General features: G+C 34.9%; 1 protein-coding gene across 2 annotated transcripts in view; it reads right to left on the bottom strand.

The window, feature by feature from the left end:
- Nucleotides 1-21092, bottom strand: part of LOC142978413 (dual specificity protein phosphatase 22-like) — a 48844-nt gene that overhangs the window by 21921 nt on the left and 5831 nt on the right. For both annotated transcript variants that reach the window (XR_012959758.1, XM_076122852.1), the window contains exon 2: nt 12921-13037. Coding sequence is in view for 1 of the 2 variants with exons in the window: in XM_076122852.1 (XP_075978967.1) it covers nt 12921-13037 (117 nt within the window). In the remaining variant the exon portion in view is untranslated. The remainder of the gene's footprint in view (nt 1-12920; nt 13038-21092) is intronic.

The following is a 21092-nucleotide window of genomic DNA, read 5'->3' as shown; positions in this document are numbered from 1 at the left end:
GTCAAATATAAAGCCATCATAAACGTCGTCTGTCGTCTAGAATGTTCATAAAATCTATGTGTTTCCTAAGATTTATAGCAGTCTGTCTTCTACAGATTGTGATCAGGCATGCAAGGTTACGTAAGCGAAAATTAAATAATCCGATTAACCTAACTATGCTAGACAAGCCAGACAAGACTAGATGAATTATTGAAGCGTTTCGTGTTAATTGAGTTTGTATGAAATAATCTTCACATAAGTAGCGTCGTTTTAAAGGCGTAGGCTGAGTACGTAAACAAGAGGAACAGAAACTTATAAATTCATACATAAAATCATGCCCTTTTCTCATAGGAGTAGGCACTGACCAAATAACGCCACTTCGAACAATCCTTACAAACTTCCCTCGTTTCATTCCCATCCCTACATTTTGTCATACAGGAAAAAAAATATAAATTCATGGTAATTATAAAACTATACCTTCAGTTTCGTTTCTTCTTGTATAGAATCAGATCTGATGTAAAAAAAGATTCAATATGTAAGTTATAGAAGAGGATCAAAAGCTTAAACTTTTAAAGAGTCGTTGATTTGTAATTCAATGTCGGTTTATAAAAAACGTCAGTGGATGGAATAAGTTGAGAGGAAATCTGTCGGAGGCTTGAATAAGTGATGAAGAGTGGAAAACTCACAGACCGGCAACGATACACAAATACGAACGCCATGAAAATGATAATTCATATAAGGTTTGTTACACACATATTCGGTTCGGCATTAATCGGCCTAGCCGGGCAGTAAAGCGGTGTGTAGATGAACCCGATCGGCAAAAGCCGAACAAGTGAGTCGAGTCTGTTTTGTTGTTCGATAAATATTAGCATACCGACAAATGTGTAGCAAGCCTTACAGAAGTAATATTGTGATACAGCTGTTTATAACGCTTCATAAAAACTTGATAACACACTCATATTCTGTGTGTTTTAAAAAGAGTGATCATAATATTTTTGTTGGTTTTATAGCGGCGTAAAATAGAAGGATCATCACCTCGCGTTTTTGGGTTACTTAAGGTGTGGCGTGTCTTAAATGGAGTGAAAGTTTCTTTGTTAAACAATTATTTGGATAACAAAATGTTTGGAACCCTTTCCGACTTCTCCATACTAGCTACCCACACCACATCAAATACAATACGTCACTCATCATAGCCATTGAAAATCAACCATAACAAGTTTGTACTGCAAAATTTACTGTTGATGAACTCTTCAAAATCCATGAATACAGTAATCAGTTACAAATGTTTTAAAAAATGCAACAAGTTAAAGCCGGTTATATAGCTAGCCATTACCTATACAGGTACATTGGTCACTGTTAATGTTCTAAGTTGGAAGCATTAATTTGCATACTAAACCTGTGTCGGACTTCTCATAGAATATTCAACTACCCTCGTTTCGTGTGGGCGAATGCCAAATACCCGCGTGCTCCCTATCCGATGATTAGTTTGAATATTTTACGTATTCACTTACTGTGCTTTTAATTTTTAGTCGTTTTTTCCACTGAAGGTCATGGTATGAATCACCAGTGAGCGTGAACAGTGACTCGTGAAATAATCGTTTGTAAAAAAGGTTAAGGTAAAATGCGTGTTCGCGTTAATTCCCGTATTCTATTATACATTAAACATGCAACGCGAGAGTTTAAAAGTTATAAAAGTTATAATCGTTTGTTCTTTGTAAATTACGAAAGCTTTCAAATTCATGGAATTTTTTGGCCAAATTACGCTTAGAGTCAGTGGAAACGAATGATCTGTGTACACATGGTTACATGTTATTCTAGCTTTTTCGAATTTTCTGCTTTTTATACGACCTCATTATGTAAAACAACAATATTATGTTACTTTATTTGTGTACTCGTAAAATCCTGAGTTTAGTATATGTTTTCCACATCTTTTTCGATTTTCCAATAAATTTCGTGGCCGCCATTCCGCGAATAGAAAAACCAACCCGTTAGTCATATTCCTTGCTTATTCAAAGCATGTAAAACAAATTGGGTTCATATTTGGTCGTATTTCATAACAGAGATTGATCGTTAATGGAACAACGCGTACCTTTTACTGAGAAAATCGTAGGGAAATATACGCGTCAGTCGTAAAACATTTGCTCAATAAAAATGAGTCGTCGGGTCAGAGGGTGAGGCCGCCTTTGTGTGGTACCCGGGCTGTCATTAACAACACCGTTTATACCTCGCTACATTAAAGCGTATGCCTGCGCTCAACACTTCTAATAAAAATATATTCCAAAGAAAATGTACAGCAGAAATTGTTACAAACAAATTGAATTTTTGTTCCACAAAAATAGTGATTCATTTCAACTGTAAAGTATTAGTTTGTTGATTTATGTTCTTTGGATGTTTGATTTATTACCGAGCAATTTTTATTCAACTATCAAGGTCTTGAGTAATGGGAAAAACCATAAAAATATTACAGTCTAGACGATTTTAAAATTGACCTAATTTACAACCTAGAATTTTTCATTAGACAATGTTCCTAGCGTACGCAATAACCTTATTTCATCTGTACTTCTGCGCTCATATTAAAGGCAGTATATAAGGCCTTGTGTGCAACAATATTTATTCTGGGTAGGACGTACCCCTGCACTGACCTCGTGTGTACCGTCCCTTATATATTTATTTTAGCCGAGCAGACGCAACTTCGAAGGTCGCGTAACACATGTTTTGCGATGTCATGCTGAGAGTTGCTATCAACATGTGCATTTTATGTTTTGATTATTATTTTATAAATATATCATATAAAGCAACTTTTTTGTATATGTTTATAGAAAATAAAAATATTAAACTTTTATAGCAAATCCCTTATCAATAATGAAGCCAATTTAAGTTCTTTATAAAATATGTAGATGCTAAGTTCTAGTTAATGTAAATAAATTCATTAATGAAAGTCCGTAGTAAAACGTTTTTAGAACAGAAACAATTCCTATACGTTTACCATGAAGCCTATAATTTTGTAGAACGTACGGGTAATGGAATTTAAATAATAGGGTGTGAAAATTACACACGGTTCGTTTAAAGATACAATCACGATCCAAAGGATAAGCATCGGTATTTTTTTTACTCGACAACTCACAGTTTAAATATTAATTTAGTACCTTTTCGTAAAGGCTTCGTTTGTATTGGAAGCTAGTTAAATAAAAAGGTGTGTTTTAAGTCGTGACGTAACCTTATAACCAAACGTTCGACCGGAACATAAAAAGTTGGGAACGTTCCTTTGGGAGCCATACTCTCGACCAAACCTATCGGAGCTTGTGCATTTTCATTACGTCCCTTTTAGGTCGTGGGAAATGCTGCGGTAACTCTCCTTTAACCTAAGTATGGGAGCGCTACTCGACACTTTTTATTAAGAACTATAACGTAGATTTTAACAGAGAAATGTTAAGTTTTCTTTACTGTCTCTGTGGCTGTATCTGGTCACGAGGTTCAACTAACAATTACTTCGGAAACCGGTAATTGTCTGAAGATATAATTTTCTTAGGAAGTAAGCCGGAGTTTGTTGACCTGCTCGATTAATTGAATACCTAGTGAACTAAATAGTATCGTATTGATATATTGCCCTCTGTTTTCGACTATAACAATACGTATGAATAAAATAATAACTGTACCGTTCAAAACGGTATGGAATTTCATGTTATTATTTGTCTTTAGAATCTAAAGACCGAGTACTAAGATATAGTAAACATTACCTACACGTTAACTAAGAATAATAACAGTAATTCATCAGAATACCGTGGGATCTCGTTGTAATAATATAACAGGTTACAGGTAAACTGAATTACGAGAGTGGGCCTCAACAGAATAATTAATTGTAACTGTCAGGTTACCGACCTAATGCCGACATAGTTTTGCTTTTAGTTGCTAGCTTCTAAGATGGCGTTATGAGAACTTTTTGACATGCACAGGACATGTGTCTACTGGACTTCTTGATAAATAGGAGCAATTGAGGCAAGACTCATTAATGCATTTTTTTATAGTTAATTCTATTAAATTGTTGAAAACTTAACTGATTCCGGATTAAAGTAGTTTGTTTTGTATAGATGCGGATTAGTAAATCGCAATCGCAAGGATATGAATTGTAGATAATGAATAATTTCCATATTGTAGGTAAAATTTTTGAAGTAACAAAGACATTAAGACAGACATTACTAGGTACTCTATTCTGTCATAAAAAATCAAGTGAACTCATATGGTCTCACTTTTACAGATAGGTTTAATACAAATCGTACGCATTATCACAATGTTCAGTGGTTCCACTCTTCAGACGCCGGCAATAATGCCTGAGTGGGCCATAAACATTGTAATAATCTGAATGGCTTGACGTGAGCTCGTGTGATTAGACCGAACTCAAACCAAACTAGCTTTCGTAGATTACAAATGTACAAATCTACATACCTATTATTACACATACTGAAGAATAGACAAAGCTTAATTAAACTTATAATAAACATACAACAAATTGTTTTGATAAAACCAAAATATACATACACACGTAACATATATAAAATCACGCCTACTTTCCATAGGGGTAGGCAGGTCAAAGAACGCTACTAGCTATAATACTAACAAACTTCCCTTATTTCATTCACTTTAGTACATTTTGTCGTACAAGACCGCCGGTTACAGGTACTACGAACCTAACCTCTATGCGGGACATCAATAATATGATCAGTTAAAACCAAAATATTACATGATAAAACCGCCAACGGTCTGACTTATTTAAATCGGCTATATTCCTGTCAACATTAAAAATTACTAGCCTCAAAACCGTAGAACTTCTGTTTAACTTATTTCAAATTAATCCTACAATCATTGTTTATAACAACAACTTTTTAAATTTACCATAACTTTTTAATTCAAAGCGTCCCACTTAGGGTAGAGAGCCCCCTTTATTTCCCACGCACTTCTGTCAAAAGCAAAAGGTTATTAGAATTTTTATTTCTGTCTTTAGAAATATGGCAATCAGTAAATGTAAGGAATAATTGAAACAACTTACATTACTAGGGTAATAAAGTTAGTCGACATTCGTTGGTATGGTAATACAGATCTTAATCTAATTTCATGGAATAACTTTGTAAATACATAGAAATGACGTGTAATGGTTTTTAACCCTTAGTTTTGTAAGTCAATGGTGTGACTCACGAAATCGAGTTGAATGAAACTTATGAATAATAATGAGATTCATTGAAAAAATTGTAATTTATTTTATTCCATGGCGTCATTTCAATCAATATTGTGATGCCAATGAAACAATAGCTCGAAACACTCATTTTCATTTTTCGAAACGTTCTTTAAAATACAGGTAAAAAATGGCGGCTATGTTTGATACCACAGATGGGAACAATCCTTCATATGTGTTTGGTAGCACGGATACGCCTTTCATCACACACTACTAAACAGCTATCCATCTTTTGACGACAATATCCTACTAAAGGATACTTTTTTTTATAAATGTATAGTGTATACCCCTTGACCCGTAGTGTGAACTTCTTAAAATAACTATGCATCAATAAGAAAACCCACTTTTAACCACTTTAGTATCACGAAAGGCACTTCCAACAATATTTTTAGTAAAGCGAATTTCGTTTCGATATTATATGTGACGCCGGCCGCGGTCCTATTCAATGGAATCCAGAGGGGTATTCACGGACATAATTCACGAATTCTCACAATAGGAGGTCAGGCTTATGAACCAATAGAATTTTTTATTAACCCCAATATTTTTTACATTACCTTTTACTATTTTTATTGCTCCGATGTGAATTGTACGCTATTTTACAGAAGGTATATACAATTTATTCAAAAGCCATTAAACAATCGAAATAACTTTGCTTGCGATAAAATGTTTTACAATAATTCTATTTCGAGCTGTTCTATTAACACTATGAAAATAAAAAAAACTGCGAAGACTCCTTAGTTCATGGTTATTCTAGAATGTCATGCTGCATAATAGTTTATTTTTAAATATACCTAGATGATGCAATACTTCTATGAACGTAATGTTAAAGTTTAATCTACCTATAAAAAAATATCATGTAAGTCATTGTAAATTAATGTAGCAGTGTAGTTTAAAAGTAAATTCATATTACCTTTTAAAATAATACACTATTATTAAAAAACAACAATATAAATTGTACAAACAAAAGTGTCTGCCCTATTACGTAGCAAATAACTGCCGTAGCACTTTGTAGCCGTAGCAATGGTCTACGAATGAGGGTCCCTCCGATATTCGTAGACTAAGTAAAAGAAAAGTACATTGAAGTGTTACGGTAATGCACAACACGTGACGTTCTCACGTTCAAGCGAGTCGGCGACCGGTGACTGTTTAGGGGTCAACACATTCTCGTATTATAATATAATGTCTTTGTACTTTGTACGAGAATTGGACGAAAGACAATATTGTTGTAGAACTTTTCCAGTGCAATGCATTTTCATTACTTTGCGGTTTTTGAGGTATTATTTCCACTTATCTAGCTTTTGCTCCTGATCCAATCTTACCCCCGGTTTCCGAGGTACATTTAGCGGTAGTTTATCTGTTCAATAGCGTTTTTTTAATATAAGTTTAAACGCACGCGAAACCGGGGGTTAATCTAGTAAGGATAAGATAAACCTTCCTCAGTTGACTGTATTATCATACGAGTCTATATAACATATAACAACAACATGTCTATAGCATAGTGCAGTGCGTAGTTCGGGTTCGTGTTCAATGCAAATGATAGGTAAACTACGGAACAACTGGCTTTGCGTGAAGTACATAAAAGTGAAGCAGAAAATCCGTGAAAAGCTGCAGATTTCCATGCAACATATAATAAAAGTACTATAAATCCCAAAAAAATATACAGCGCTCGAGGGTAAAGGACCCAAGGTCGAATCGTAAAAGAAATTTTCCTTATTTCCCGAAACGGTTGGAATCTGTCGATAAATACACAAGAAATCTTTCCACGGATTTATCAAAGGCAAAAAAGAACTTCATAATCAAGCACGATCAAAAGAAAAAAAAGATAAGAATAGATTAAAAATCATTGAAACGGAGATTCGAAATAAATTCTCGAAAATGTTTCTTAAGAGTTGAATATAAGTAAAAATTATGAAAATACACCTAAACCTCATAATTTACATTTAATACTAACATTTTACTCATAATTTACATTTAATATTAACAATTTACTATTCAATTCATCTATTCTCAATCAAAATAATGTTATGATTAGTTACTCCATTGAGAATACAATAACGACAATCCTCAAGTCATAATGTCAAGTAGTACTTGTTAATTAGAAATACTATTTTACTCCTATTCAGCAATGAATAGTATTGAATTGATTTTAACAGAAATGAAGAGAAGATTCAATTAACAGAAATATGTAAGATTTGTAACTAAAAATCTATTAAATGTTGTATTAATATTTATATTATTTATACAATTTTAACACAGAAACGGAGAATTTAGTAAAATATGGTGGTTTATGAGAAACATAAAATCCTTTTGCTCGGAAACGGAAAACATTTCACCGTACCCGCTGAGGTTTCAACCACAAGGATTTCAGGTTTTATACATCAGGTCTACCGAAAAGGGTAAAAAATTTGAATATTTTAGTAGCAAGCAAACCGCGAAGGTTTTAATCCATCAAAAACTCACTCATCAACGAAATGAAATACGTGCATTTAGTTCATACCTATGTAGTACATACTAAATACACACTTACATACTTAATATCTTAACATTAGTCAAAATTATCGTGATTCTCGTCTGCCGAGAGCTAATTGGTAAACTTCAGACGACAAAAAATCGTCCTACAATCCCTATAAAAATTCCAAAAAACATTTTGTTCTTCCGACAATAACTGATATACATAACAGCACAGTAATCTCAAGGCGAGCCTCGAATACTTTCGAACAGGATAAACCCTCAGGTGTGTTCAGTTGTTCACCTCTCTGGTTACGAGTGTACGCTCGGAAATATTCATAGCCTCATGCGGGATTACAGCAATGACAGTTAAAAATAACAGTCATCGTCGAGAATATGAAATATGTTCTTAACATTAATATTAAAAGTAGGATGGGAATGCCTCGTCATGTCTAACAATCTCCTTTGGGATAAGAGGCGAAAGTATGTTCTGAAAATGGGAATAGAGAATTTTGGAAAGGTTGCCTCTGTGGCAGTCGGTAGTGTATCCGACCGCCTTATGCGTGTTCTCGAGCTCTTTCTTTTTTCTTCTTCTGAAATTTTCGGTCAAAAAATCTCAGTGTTTAAATTCCAAAGTCGGGCTGTAGACCACCGTACCTGTGAGAGCACGTAAAGCCGTAAGTCTGCGCCTCATACAGGTTTGTCACTAAACTGATCCAAATTCGGCATTTTTTGCTAGTTTCAATAAAAACTAGCCCCGGTAACCAAATATCAGCTAGTAGGACAATGGACATCATATTTAGAAAAGACCTAATAAGAATAAAAAATTTGCTCTAAAGCTGACATGAACAATCCCACATATAGGCAATTGACTTCTTATTAGTTAATCATTAAATTAATCTAGAACAAATACATTACCTTCGGGTTTATTAATAACTTTATAATTAAATTGCTTGTACAATTAAGCCTGTTTCAAAGTCACGCAATATATTGAACGTCATAGCATATTTTAAACTTTTGTTCCCATGAGAACTTACTAATATACTTCAAACTTCAGAACCTCAGAATACGAAAACAACAATAAGTCTAATTAGAGAGAGTTAAGTCTGTCAATTTGTTATCTTGATCTCACAAATCACGCCGTCACGAAAGAATGTAACAACTTTGCCCAATTACCGTGCTATAATTACAGTGTACTGTTTCCATTAAATTGGTCAATTACTCGTTCAATCAAACAACAAACTAAAATTTACCTAATCTATAGTCCGACAACATAGTAGGGCCCTGTTTGGCATAAAAAAATTAGAACGTTATTCACCCGCAGGCTTACGCAGCGGACGGTTGTCTGTTTGTTAATATTTACTATTATTTGGATACACAATAAGATGTAAATCTCAATTACGCTTAGAGCCCTACCTCACTAGGACGCCGTGGCGGCGTCGCTGGCTACGTATCCAAGCAGTTAGTATTAAAATGTATGTCACCTAACTCACGTGGTGACGGTGTGGCAACGTGACATTTCAGTTAGTATTGATACTTTTGCTTGTTGCTTGGATACGTAGCCATTGGTAGCCATCGATGCCGCCATGGCGTCCTGGTGAGGCAAGGCACTTAAGATAAATCGTGCACTCCTAGGCTTTTCACTAATTTGTGGGACTATACCAACTTAAAGTTTCAAACTATAATCACGGTTAGAACAGTGTAACGTATCGAACAAAGTTTGTGTATAACCCTCGCCATTTCTACATATTTAACTAATGATCGGTTACGAACTTTCCAGCAATTCGAGAGCCACGGATCGATTTCGTTAGAGTATTTCATCGAAACGATGCATAGTATGATATTTCGTTGAACTTCCAACGTGGTCTGTATTTATAGTTTTAACGTAAATTTTCTATTAAAACTAAGACTTTATTTATACAACCTGAAGCATCTCAAGAAGAAAAAATATAGTAATTTTCAAGGAAAGATAAAAACTCAACTTTGCCGAATAAGAATTATGGCGGATCTTATGGCTTGGTAGATCGATTTGGTTTACAATATTCGTTTTCGCGTACTTAATAATAACAAATAACGGAATCGTTAATCCGTAAAAGTCTTTAAAGCTATTGATGTTCCAAAGCCAACACAAACTAAGTACAAAAGCAACCATCATTAAATCTAGAACAAAGAGCTCATGTAGTTTAATACAGATTGTATAAAAGAGCCTTATTATCGAGAATGTAAACGTCACTCAAGAATATAATACTGTGTGGCAATTTGATCACACAGACGCGGTGTGCGGTGTAAAGCGAATTACCATTGTACAGGTTTAATTGGATCCACGAAGCTACCTTTATTACGTGAATATTAATTTCGTAGGTGTTGTGAGGATTTCAACAATATGTCTAACTGTGAACTAATCAACGGTTTCACACATCTAGTCTATTTCAAGTGTCTAGTTATAGTGTTGTGTTTCTATCTTCAATATTATAAATGCGAAAGTTTGGATGTTTGTATGGATGTTTGTTAGTCAATTAAGCCAAAACGCTATATCCAATTGAACGGTTTTGGACGTATTTTGGTACATAAGTAGTTCGTAACCTGGATTAAAATATAGGACACGGGAGATATTCTACAGAAAATGTTTTCACGCGGACAATCTGTCAGACAGCAGTTGTTGAATGTTGACAAACGTAGATTGCACACAGTGCAGTTGTTTCATTGAACAGAGTTACTAAAACTTTGGGACCACAAGACTGGCAGTGATGAAATCATTCCTAAGGTTAACAATCGTGCTATAGATTAGAATTCAAGAGAATTTCGGTTATTAAGATTAGAGCTTTGTTAAGGCCCAGAAGGTACGAGCACCCAGCACTCAATCAGACAGCATTGTTAAACACACAACTCTATAAAAAGAAACAATATTTTTATATCAGCAGAGAAAGTCCCACATATTTATTCAAAGAGCTGCTTGATATTGTGATTGGTTATCTTTATTCATGACAGTTATGTGTACAACAAGTGCATACGTAAATGAATACGGTGGCGAATATAAAATGCAATTCTGAATTGCAACTGTAGAAATAATAAGCCCTATTTAGGGTAACGAGTAGAATTATTTGCCTACAATCAAATAAATGTCACGTTTATGAAATCAAAGGAAATAAATAAACTATTATATTGATTATTATATAATACTAGCTGACCAGGCAAACGTTGTTTTGCAATAAAAAAAATTGTGTCACTTAGGTGTATGAAAAATAGATGTTGGCCGATTCTCAGACCTAGTCCATAAATATGCTCACAAAATTTCATGAGAATCGGTCAAGCCGTTTCGGAGGAGTATGGTAAAGAAAACTGTGACGCGAGAATTTTATATATTAGATTGGTAGTGTATTTTTTCCTTAGTTTCTGATTTTTGTGGATGTAGTCCCTAATGTATTGCAAAAAAGTTCTAAGGGTCAATGATTGTACGTAGGGGGAGGGGTTTAATAATACTGCGCGTTTCCCCAGTTTTTATAAACTTCATGTTTCAATAATAATTTATGTTGAACATTCAAATTTAAAACCAACATCAGTATCCAACGTACAAACAACACAAATTGCAACACAGCAATCAACTGCATTTAACTAAAAGCATTTTCCCACGGGGCAAATTAACGTGGTGTTTAAATACGTTTTTGAAAGCTTGTATGTTTCCCTCGACGCGATCGCACAAATGAGTTTGTGATTATTAAAAGAGGGAAATACATATATAGCGTGAAAAATCTTTTGTATTTAGTTTCAATACGTTAACGTGAAAATTTTAGCTTTTGAACTTTCGATATATTTTAAGAACTAAGACTAGATTTCAAGACGTATTTATTGCATACTCTTAATAAGTAATAATGTTCCTTATGATAAACTAAATTTTATCAATCCAGTCAATCCGAAGAGTACGTAAAACGATGGCAAGAGATCCACGGCTTCAATAAATATCGGATAGTCAATCTATACTTATAATAAATCTGTAGAGAGGTCAATTCTGTACATTGAATATATTTAAAAAAAAACCAATGGGGGATGTTTAGTAACGGATACTGATACCGAATCTGCAATTTATAATTTTCTTTTCTGTCTGTCTGTCTGTCTGTCTGTCCTCCGTCTGTATGTGACGCTATCACGTAAAAACTACCGGATAGAATGCACTGAAATTTGGTATATGCATAGATTAAGTAGTGGAGCAGTTTCTAGGATACTTTTTATAGCATAAAATTTCAAAAAAAATTAGAAAATTGAAAAATATACGTAGAAATCGTTTGAACCTGCGTTTCCCTATAGAGACCATAGATGGCGTTACAATCCATTTCACAACATTCGCATAAAGTTAACGCGGCGCCTGCCGTATCGATACCTGTTGTTTGCACCAACCAATAGATGGCGTTATAGCTCGCAACAAAGCATGTTTTTTCTAATTAATTTGTTTTGATGGCTTTATTGTAAAAAAATACCTTTGAAACATGCTATACATTTATAAGATTTTTAAACATAAATGTTGTATGATATATTACACAAAAATGTTGGTTTACGTGGGTCCGGTGCGGTCGGGATATCCTAGATGGCAACCGAGTAATTTCGTTTGTTGTTCGCCGCAACTAACAGATGGCGTTGTTGTTCGAAACACATAACCAAATTAATTGGTTGCATTAAGGAAATAAATTGTATAGCTATGAAACAGACTACGTGGTAAGTTTTAAAAAATAAATAACGGATGACATATAAAAAATAATTACGGGTTACGCGGTTTCGGACGTATCATCGCAAGTAAACATTATTACGCGTGTGAAGAGCTCCGGCGCAGATAGGTCTGTCTGTACCTATTATAATATTCTGAATCCAGACGGGTAAGCAATTGTCAGTCTATAATAAGGTATTATATTTTACACTGTAAACTGGTACGGATACAGACGAGAGCGGAAAAGAAGGTAACCACAGGAAATCAGGCCTGCCTGAGCCTGCGTCACATTGTGTGCCCTTCGGGTCCCTTTCGTATATAACCATTAGATGACAAAAGAGTTGTTAGCATTTTTATGTGTATCGAGTGCTTCGCAATTCGCGTGCTCAAACGAATAAGCAACAGTACGAAATTCACGCGAGCGGAGCCGCACGGGTCAGCTAGTACATAATATGACAGCAAATGTATGAAAGTAAAGGTCTAAATTCCGTCTAATAGGCCCAAAGATAACCTTTTAGAAGTGTTGGAACCGAGGCTAAATGTGAAACAGTTAATGAAATGTAAACTTACCGAATGTAATCTCCTAGCGGCGTCGTGTATGGACAGTATGTGAGTGATCTTGAACTTGTCCAGCTGGACCGTGTCCTTCGAGTCCCGGTAGTTTCCCACGTACAGACCGGGCAGCACCTGACCAACAAACAAACAAACTTATTGCAATTACCCGTATGTAAAGTTTATAGCAATTTATACGGTTACATCACATAGATGTAGTTATTTTTAATTTTATCATTATGGTTAGTAGTAAAAATTGCTGAAGCCGCCCGAAAGGCATTTAACGACGGTTAACTTAATCGACTTTATTTTGTCAATCGGTTCAGCGCCTCTAGCGAACGTCGTAGAAACTATTTTCGCAGTACATTTTAAATGTCAAACTCTCGATACTCGTTGATTCCAATTGTAAAGAATGTTACCACTGGAGCTGATTTCTAACGTGCCCCCCGAAGCAGGGAAACACTCTGTTCAAGTACCACTATCACAGCGGTCACCCGACTTTGTAATGACCGCACAATGGGTTGCTTATCCCTCAGACCTTTTACAACCGGTAAGCGCAATTGGCTACGAGATGTACAGTATACTGCAGGAAGGAGAAGCTGAGCAATAATAATGTACGAAATATGTCCCATTGGTTTGAAGTGTAGTTTTCTTTGGTCCCATAAGACTATGACCGCATATTTTACTCTATTGCGACCGCAAAGGTAATATCGTATTTCTTACATATTATATGAAAATGTAGGAAAACATGAAAATGTGTTTTAAAACACCCCCAACATTTGTATTCATTCTCAGACATGTTGTTTGAAAGTTGTACAGAATACATAATTATTTGGTTCAACTGCGCCATAACTACGCGTTGATTATTCTTTCTTTTCTTGCATTCATCCGTCTCATTATTTTTTGTGCAGTTATTCATATTTTTGTTGTTGGACGATGCAACAAAAATAATGAGTTTTCTCGCTGTAATCACCGCGCTATGAACGCAGTCAAGTGCATTGAAACTGTGGAAAAAGTAAACAAATCTGCTTTTACAACCTTGACTTTCATTTCATTTTTGATTTCTTGTGGGATGTGCGCATTCATTTTCTGTATGTAGTGGGAATAGTGACCTCGGATATCAAATGTACCAAGGTACCGAATGATTCACGAATTTGACTACAATTTTGTTACCTAAATTATCATTTTTTGAAGACAACTTCGGCACTATGATTTGTTCGTGTAGTTGTGGGGACTTTTACAAACATACAAACAACTCACAACCAGACCCAAAACAACTATTAGTGTCGCGCACAAAGCACAAATTACTGTTACGTGTCGGAGTCAAACCCACCACCTCCCAACGCAATGGTAGCGGCGCGTCATGGCAACCTTAACCACTGCGCCACGGAGTCAGTAAAATATAGTAAAAAAATGTTTTAGCGCATTGGCCTTACTCAAACAAGAATTTTCAAGTTCCAGTAAAATAGTGTCATGTACCTACGCGATCGTTTTACAGAAGGTGACGATTACATGCATTAAGACGTTTAGAACGAGAGCTGTTATTAAGTCCCAGTGTTCTTCAAAGGACCTAAAGTGGAGCATAAAGCTTGTAATTACTTACGCCAAATTGTACTTTTACCTTTTTACTTAGAAATTGAGCTATAACTCCGTACAAAGTGTCATATTAATTAACCTCCTTTTTGAACGAAGAAGTAAATTGCTACGTTCGACTAATTATAACTAATTGCTAAAACAAAGTTTGCTGACTTCGTTTTTTGGATTTCTTTGTGCCGAAAATTTGTACTTGCTTTTAAATAATGAAATAAGAGTAATAAAAAGCAATACATTTAATATTACACACAATAGGACATAGTACAAACATACTTTTATATTATTATATTCTACAAACTTTAAAATAAAAGTTGTCACTTGAAAGGATCACACGCAAATTAATAGTCTGCATTTCTAAGAGAATATAATAATATGTTTATGCTTATGTATGCATAATATCTAAGGAATTGATTTTATTAATACATAGTATCAGTAATTTATTATCTGTAGTTTTATTTAAATTAATAGAAGGGTAATGTAACGTGAATGTGACTTTATCTTAAGTGAAAGGATATCCGTTATGATTGCGGCATTGTCTTTGTTCATTGAAGTGACTCATGAACAATGACCAACGTCGTTTACAGAAAGTGCTCTAGTATTAATATTATAAGGTAAAATCAAGTTATGTTATTTTATATTAGTACAATTATTAAATAACTAGCTGTTCCTCTCGACTTTTCCCAGGCTACACCGGATGAACCCTAACAAATTATTTACTACAACCTGCCTTTAAAATTACTCTATCTATTTGTGAAAACCGCATGAAAATCCGTACAGAAGATTTTGAGTATATCGTGAATAGACAGACAAACAGACGCAGTTAGACACGGCGGGAGGACCTATGATTAAAGGCAATATGCATTATGCATACAAATTGTTCAATTAGACTTTATACTATATAATAATGTGTGTAATTTTTTTCATAAGGCGTAAAACATACTTTGTTTTATTCAAATGTATCAACTAATACATTAAATTACACCATAACATTAGGCGTGGTCAGCCCGTCATTACGACGGCAAAATAAAGGGCGAAACTAGTCTAATGCAAATGAGTATTTAAATGGAAAAGAGAATTAATTACACGTTGAAAACTCCGCCGGTTAAATACTTACTCCCTATTGAATAAAACTTTTATAAAGTTCAACCGTGAATTTAAAAGGCAAGGAGCAAAGAATCTTTCGAATCTAGCTTTCAATGGAGTTTTAGAAGTGGAAAAATCACACGAATAAGGCACTAGGTATGTAATAGACGAAAGAAGTAGTGCAGTGACTGTTGAAGTGAAACTGTTCTCTGCAAATTGTGCGGTCTCATGTAGTACGATTCTGTCCATGCGGTACTTTCGAGTATCGAGAGTTTGACATTTAAAACGTACTGCAAAAATAGTTTCTGCGACGCCCGTTAGAGGCGCTGATTTTTTTTCAATTGTCATGCAAAATTTTTCGACACTAGCCAGTTGTAGTGTAGTGTAGTAGTGGTTGAGAATCTCAGTAATGATCGTATAATTAATATATCATACTCGTATATTATGTCACCGATTGTGTTATTGATACTTAGCTAATATCAATAAAACATTTTTATTACAAAACAAATTAAACATTAAATTGTGGTTTTGTAGTAAAAGAGATATTCAATGATAATTATTTCTTTCGAACGTTCTCGAATACGTCGATTTTTAGCGTAAAATTGAGTCAGTAAATTGATTTTTTTACTGAGTTATTCATGTAAATGTCAAAGTTAGTGATAATGCACTTAATTTAAGGTTTCATTAGAATGCATATGAACTGCTAAACTGTTACCGAGGCCCAATTAGAGAGCGTGTCAGTGTTACAATAGCTTACAGTTGCTACGTGCGACACGTTGATGCAATTATCTAGTAATTATACTGCGGGCTTAATCAGATCCCCGCACGCAACTATCACATCTGAATCAACTACTACTAATCCGACTTGTAACCGTTCTCCTATTGGGCTTGCTACACGCTAATTCGGGTCGGCACGATCTTCTTTATCTTATTTATTATTTCTTATTTATCGAACAACAAAAACCGATTCGAAGCAATTACTGCACTCGTTTGGCTTGTGCCCGGTTTCTGAGATACATTTATTTATTTATTCTTTATATACAAATTTGTATAAAGGCGGACTTAATTTAATGCATTCAATAGCAATTCAATAGCTCCATCTATAAAATAATATTTTTTTTTATTTGGGTTTAAGCGCTATTGAATAGACAAACTACGGCTTAATGTATCTCAGAAACCAGGTGTTATATTCAGGGGCGGCTATGTCAAGCGGCATTTTTTCATCAACATTCATCTACACATATTCGGTTTTGGACCCGGCTAGACCGATTAATGCCGAACCAAATTTGCGTGTAGCAAGCCTAACACTTTATTCCAATCTTAATAGCTGTTAACAATCTTATAGCAGAACAATATGCTTATAACAACACAATAAGCAATTTTCATTGGCTTGTATTACAATAATTTGAGAACTCAACGGCCGAGTCAACAACATTGGCGAGAAATAACTTTGTTCAAATTGCCAAACTTCGTCTTTGATGTAAATCTTATTTTTTTCTCTGTTAAGAACTTGAGCGTGCTTAGAATATTTAAGGCTTTCGACGGTTTTAGAATGCCAGCTTTTATACCGGCAAGATCTTTTACCCCCGGTTTCTGAGGTATATTTAGGGGCAGTTTATCTATTCAATAGCGTTAAAACTCATACAAAGAAAACGCTATTGAATAGATAAACTACCGCTAAATTACTCAGAAACCGGGGGTTAGTGATACAACACTTGATCTACACATACATATTCCTTTATGCGATGATAATCATGGACGTTTTTTTTCTTACAAATCAGATACAATATTATTTGTATTTCAACGATGCCTACCAATCAATATGTCGATGATTCAAGCCACTATATAAATAATCCTGTGTTGAAGTTTATCTGGCCGTATGTAAACCTTTTAATAAAACAATAAATCATCTTTAATCCGGTATGCGCCAGTTTAAATAGGTGCAATACTTAAATAGGATTTCCTATGAAGCCTGAAACTAGTGCACATTTATCACGTTTGTATGGTTTCAAAAGTCATTGCGGATTCATAACTTTATTCTTTATACTGTTGAGCTTTACATCCGACAATTTTTTTGTCATTATAACTATTCTCTACAAGGTGCTGCTCGCGACTTCGTCCGCGTCAGATCGATTTCCCAAAGAAAAAGAGCTGTGTTAACTCAGGTTTGACGCTATCAGTGTACCAAATTTCATTAAAATCCGTCCAGTATTTTTTTCGGGAAAGAGTATCCAACAAACATACATACATATGTACATCTACGTCTATAGCAAAAACTTATTAATTATTCTTCACTTGTAATGAAAGTAATCAGAGGACAAAGAGACAATCAAGTGAATCTAAGAGAATCAATTTCAGCGCTATTCCGCCTCGTGTAAAGTATCGGCGCGGGTAATTAATTGTCTCGTAAAGTACAATTTGTGGCAAAATTGCTACATTACGTTCTTGCACTAATACTCGGAGCTGTTACAAATAAATGAGAAATAGGGTCAGAACTCAGAATAGAGATTCATTTTTCTAGAGTCATACTCACAAGATAAAATTACAACAAATAACGTAATATTACGATGCAATGGGTCTTAAACGCGATTGAAAATTATAGGTTACGAACTTACGATACCTGATTTGTTTACACGACGCCACGTTTCGATATAATTGCATCGACCGTTAAAACCCGTTGCATTATAATAATAATATTATGTCTACAAGTCGCGACAGCTTAAAATTTATAGAACATTCTAAAAATACCATAGACGGATAAATTGAGCTATGAAGTTACTTTTTATTGAACATTTAGACGGTAAAAATATTATTATGGGCGTTATAATATCACGTATAAGGTTATGCGGCTAGTGATGACACTTAAGCACACGGGACCGAGAGGATTAATATTAATGTCAGCCGACAGACGCTCTCGACAAACTTGTCCTACCCACTGTATTTATAAACTGCCAGTCCCTCAAGTCTGGAATAATTTAAACCATAAATTGACAGTTTATTCAATAGTTGACACATTGTTTGATACCAAAACTTGCGTACCATATGCGTCAAAATCTAGTTACAAAAAGCTGGGATAGACGAGTGGTAAGTATAAGTTGGCACTTCCCACGCAAGTGTTCGATGATTCAAACTTTACGAAGTTATGAGCGAATTAGATAACATTATCACTTGCTCTAATGGTGAAGGAAAAACATCGTGATAAAATATTTCATGCCAGAAAATTTATTTAATCCGTTTATCGAGGGCATGCAACATTCTCAACCCGCACTTAGCCAGCGTGGTAGACTCAAAGCCTAACCCCCTCTCTCGTTCTGGAGGAGACACTTGCCCAGCAGTGGGACGGTAACTAGTTAAAAAAATACTGACAATGAAACCGACAGAATTTTCAAACAAATCGTTTCACCATTCGATTTTCCTCTGAAAAGCGGTAAAAATTCCACAAATCTATTCCACGTAGGTAAGCTGTGACACAAGAGTCGAGAAACGGTTATTGAGAGAACGTTATTGAAGCTGAACAGTCCGTTTATAATGCAAGTGTGGCTGCGACGGGAACGTGTAACACGTAATATGTCTTGAGACTTGACTCCTGACCCGTGAGCCATGACACTCGTGACAGGTAGCACGGCTTTTATTGCCAAGGAATGTGGGGAAGCCGCCACTGCTATGTTAAGTGACGTTAAAGGGCCTTTGAGGCTTTGCAATGCGTATTGCGGAGTAATTTAGGGTTTGTAGCTAAATTGTTTTGGAGTTAAACATAACTGAGAGTTTTGCTGCCTCTGTAGCGCGGTCGGTTTTGTATACGACTGCTGACTACGAGATCCTCGGTTCGATTTCCTGGTCGGAGAAAGTGCCATTGGTCTTTCTCTAAATAATATTAGAATTTTCTTATGGATAGTCCAAGAAAATTCTAATATGATTTAGAGAAAGACCAATAGCATTTGTCCTATAATGGTAATAAGCTCACCCCCTATTACATGGGACTAACATTGTCAATGATGTATTTCATACACTGCTGCTTACACCTTCGGGTAAAACATACAAGATATTATGCATGAGTGTATGTATGTACATGACTGAGATGGGAAGTTCAACCCTCAGTTAAAGAGTAGAGTAGTAAATCAATTATAATTTACACGTTTGTGTTTACAATTTAGCGTAAATTGCATTATAAGGTTTGAGAATCGCCGCTAAAACGTCATCCGTTATGGTTTTATCTCATGCCAACATTAGGAGTTCTTTTCTCCAAAATTGTATGACGAAAACCATTGAAATCTTGCGTCTTTACAACGCATTTTATATCTCTGTTTATTACAGGCATACATATTTTGCAGCATTACACCACATTGTTGTCCGGAGCTTGAAATATTTCATGACAAACACAAAACCAAGGACGACAGTGTCAAATGATACGACAGTCGTATTTATAACGACTGATTAAAATTGTGCTTTGTTTACGTTTACAAATTTTAAGGCGATTAATTTTATTGTATGTGACGATAAATTTAATTCTTCCATATAAAATAAATGCAAAAGTTATATTCAGACGTGCATACATAAAATCACGCGTTTTTCCCATAGGGGTAGGCAGAGACCAAAGAACGCCACTTACGATCTTTACAATCTTCCCTTGCCTCACTCACATCTTTATTACAAAATAGTATTCTTAACTACCTACTTTCTCAACGTTTTATTAAACCCAAATATTAAGCCATTTTATATCTTAATATTGAACTTCACGCCGTGATCCGTAATAACTAATTGAACGCGCAAAACCATTATTTTAATAAAAAATACGACTGCAAGTCAAAGTGCAGAAAAACGCCGCATGCAAATAAATATGGAAGAAGAATGCAGTAAGAATCTATCGTATTTATTGCGAAGGTTGCTGGCTCTTGCCCTTGCCAATCCGATGCAAAGTTTACAGTGAATCAGTGAACAATTTAATATAACAACCAAGAAATAGCATAAAGTAGGTCATAACTACTGTTATTTTATTTGATATTCCATTGCGTCCTATTTTTAACTGAACGATGATAGCCCGATTACAAACCAGCAATGCAAAACGCATTTTTACGTCAGTAAACCCAGTAACCTATATATTATGCTAAGGTATATATTAAACAACCTATGACAAAGTTTTTGCTCCTATTTTAATCAAAAACCACACAACGTTTTAAGCTTGCTTTTGTGCAGAAAGTTGGCAACAAAATTTATTTTCCGTGGTAAAGCACACATGTTACACGCGTGAAGTGTGAAGTACCTAGATGTTGGAAACTTTTGCATAATGTAAAATGTCGGAGGTAAAATAGAGATAATTTAACCATGAGATTTCATTTTGAAATTGGATAGTGATTACATCTATCAGTATTTTTTGTGGAAGTTTAAAAAGTTCATCGTCGTAGAGTGCATTATAAAATCTACCACTCAAGTGGTCGACGGCTAACTCGAGGCAAAAAATCAATGACATTTCGAAATTTTGTGTGCATAACTTAGAAACATTATCGCATTATAACT

Source organism: Anticarsia gemmatalis, chromosome 14, assembly GCF_050436995.1.
Source record: "Anticarsia gemmatalis isolate Benzon Research Colony breed Stoneville strain chromosome 14, ilAntGemm2 primary, whole genome shotgun sequence".
NCBI classification, from domain to species: Eukaryota; Metazoa; Arthropoda; class Insecta; order Lepidoptera; family Erebidae; genus Anticarsia; species Anticarsia gemmatalis.
This window is presented reverse-complemented; position numbering and strand designations above follow the sequence as displayed.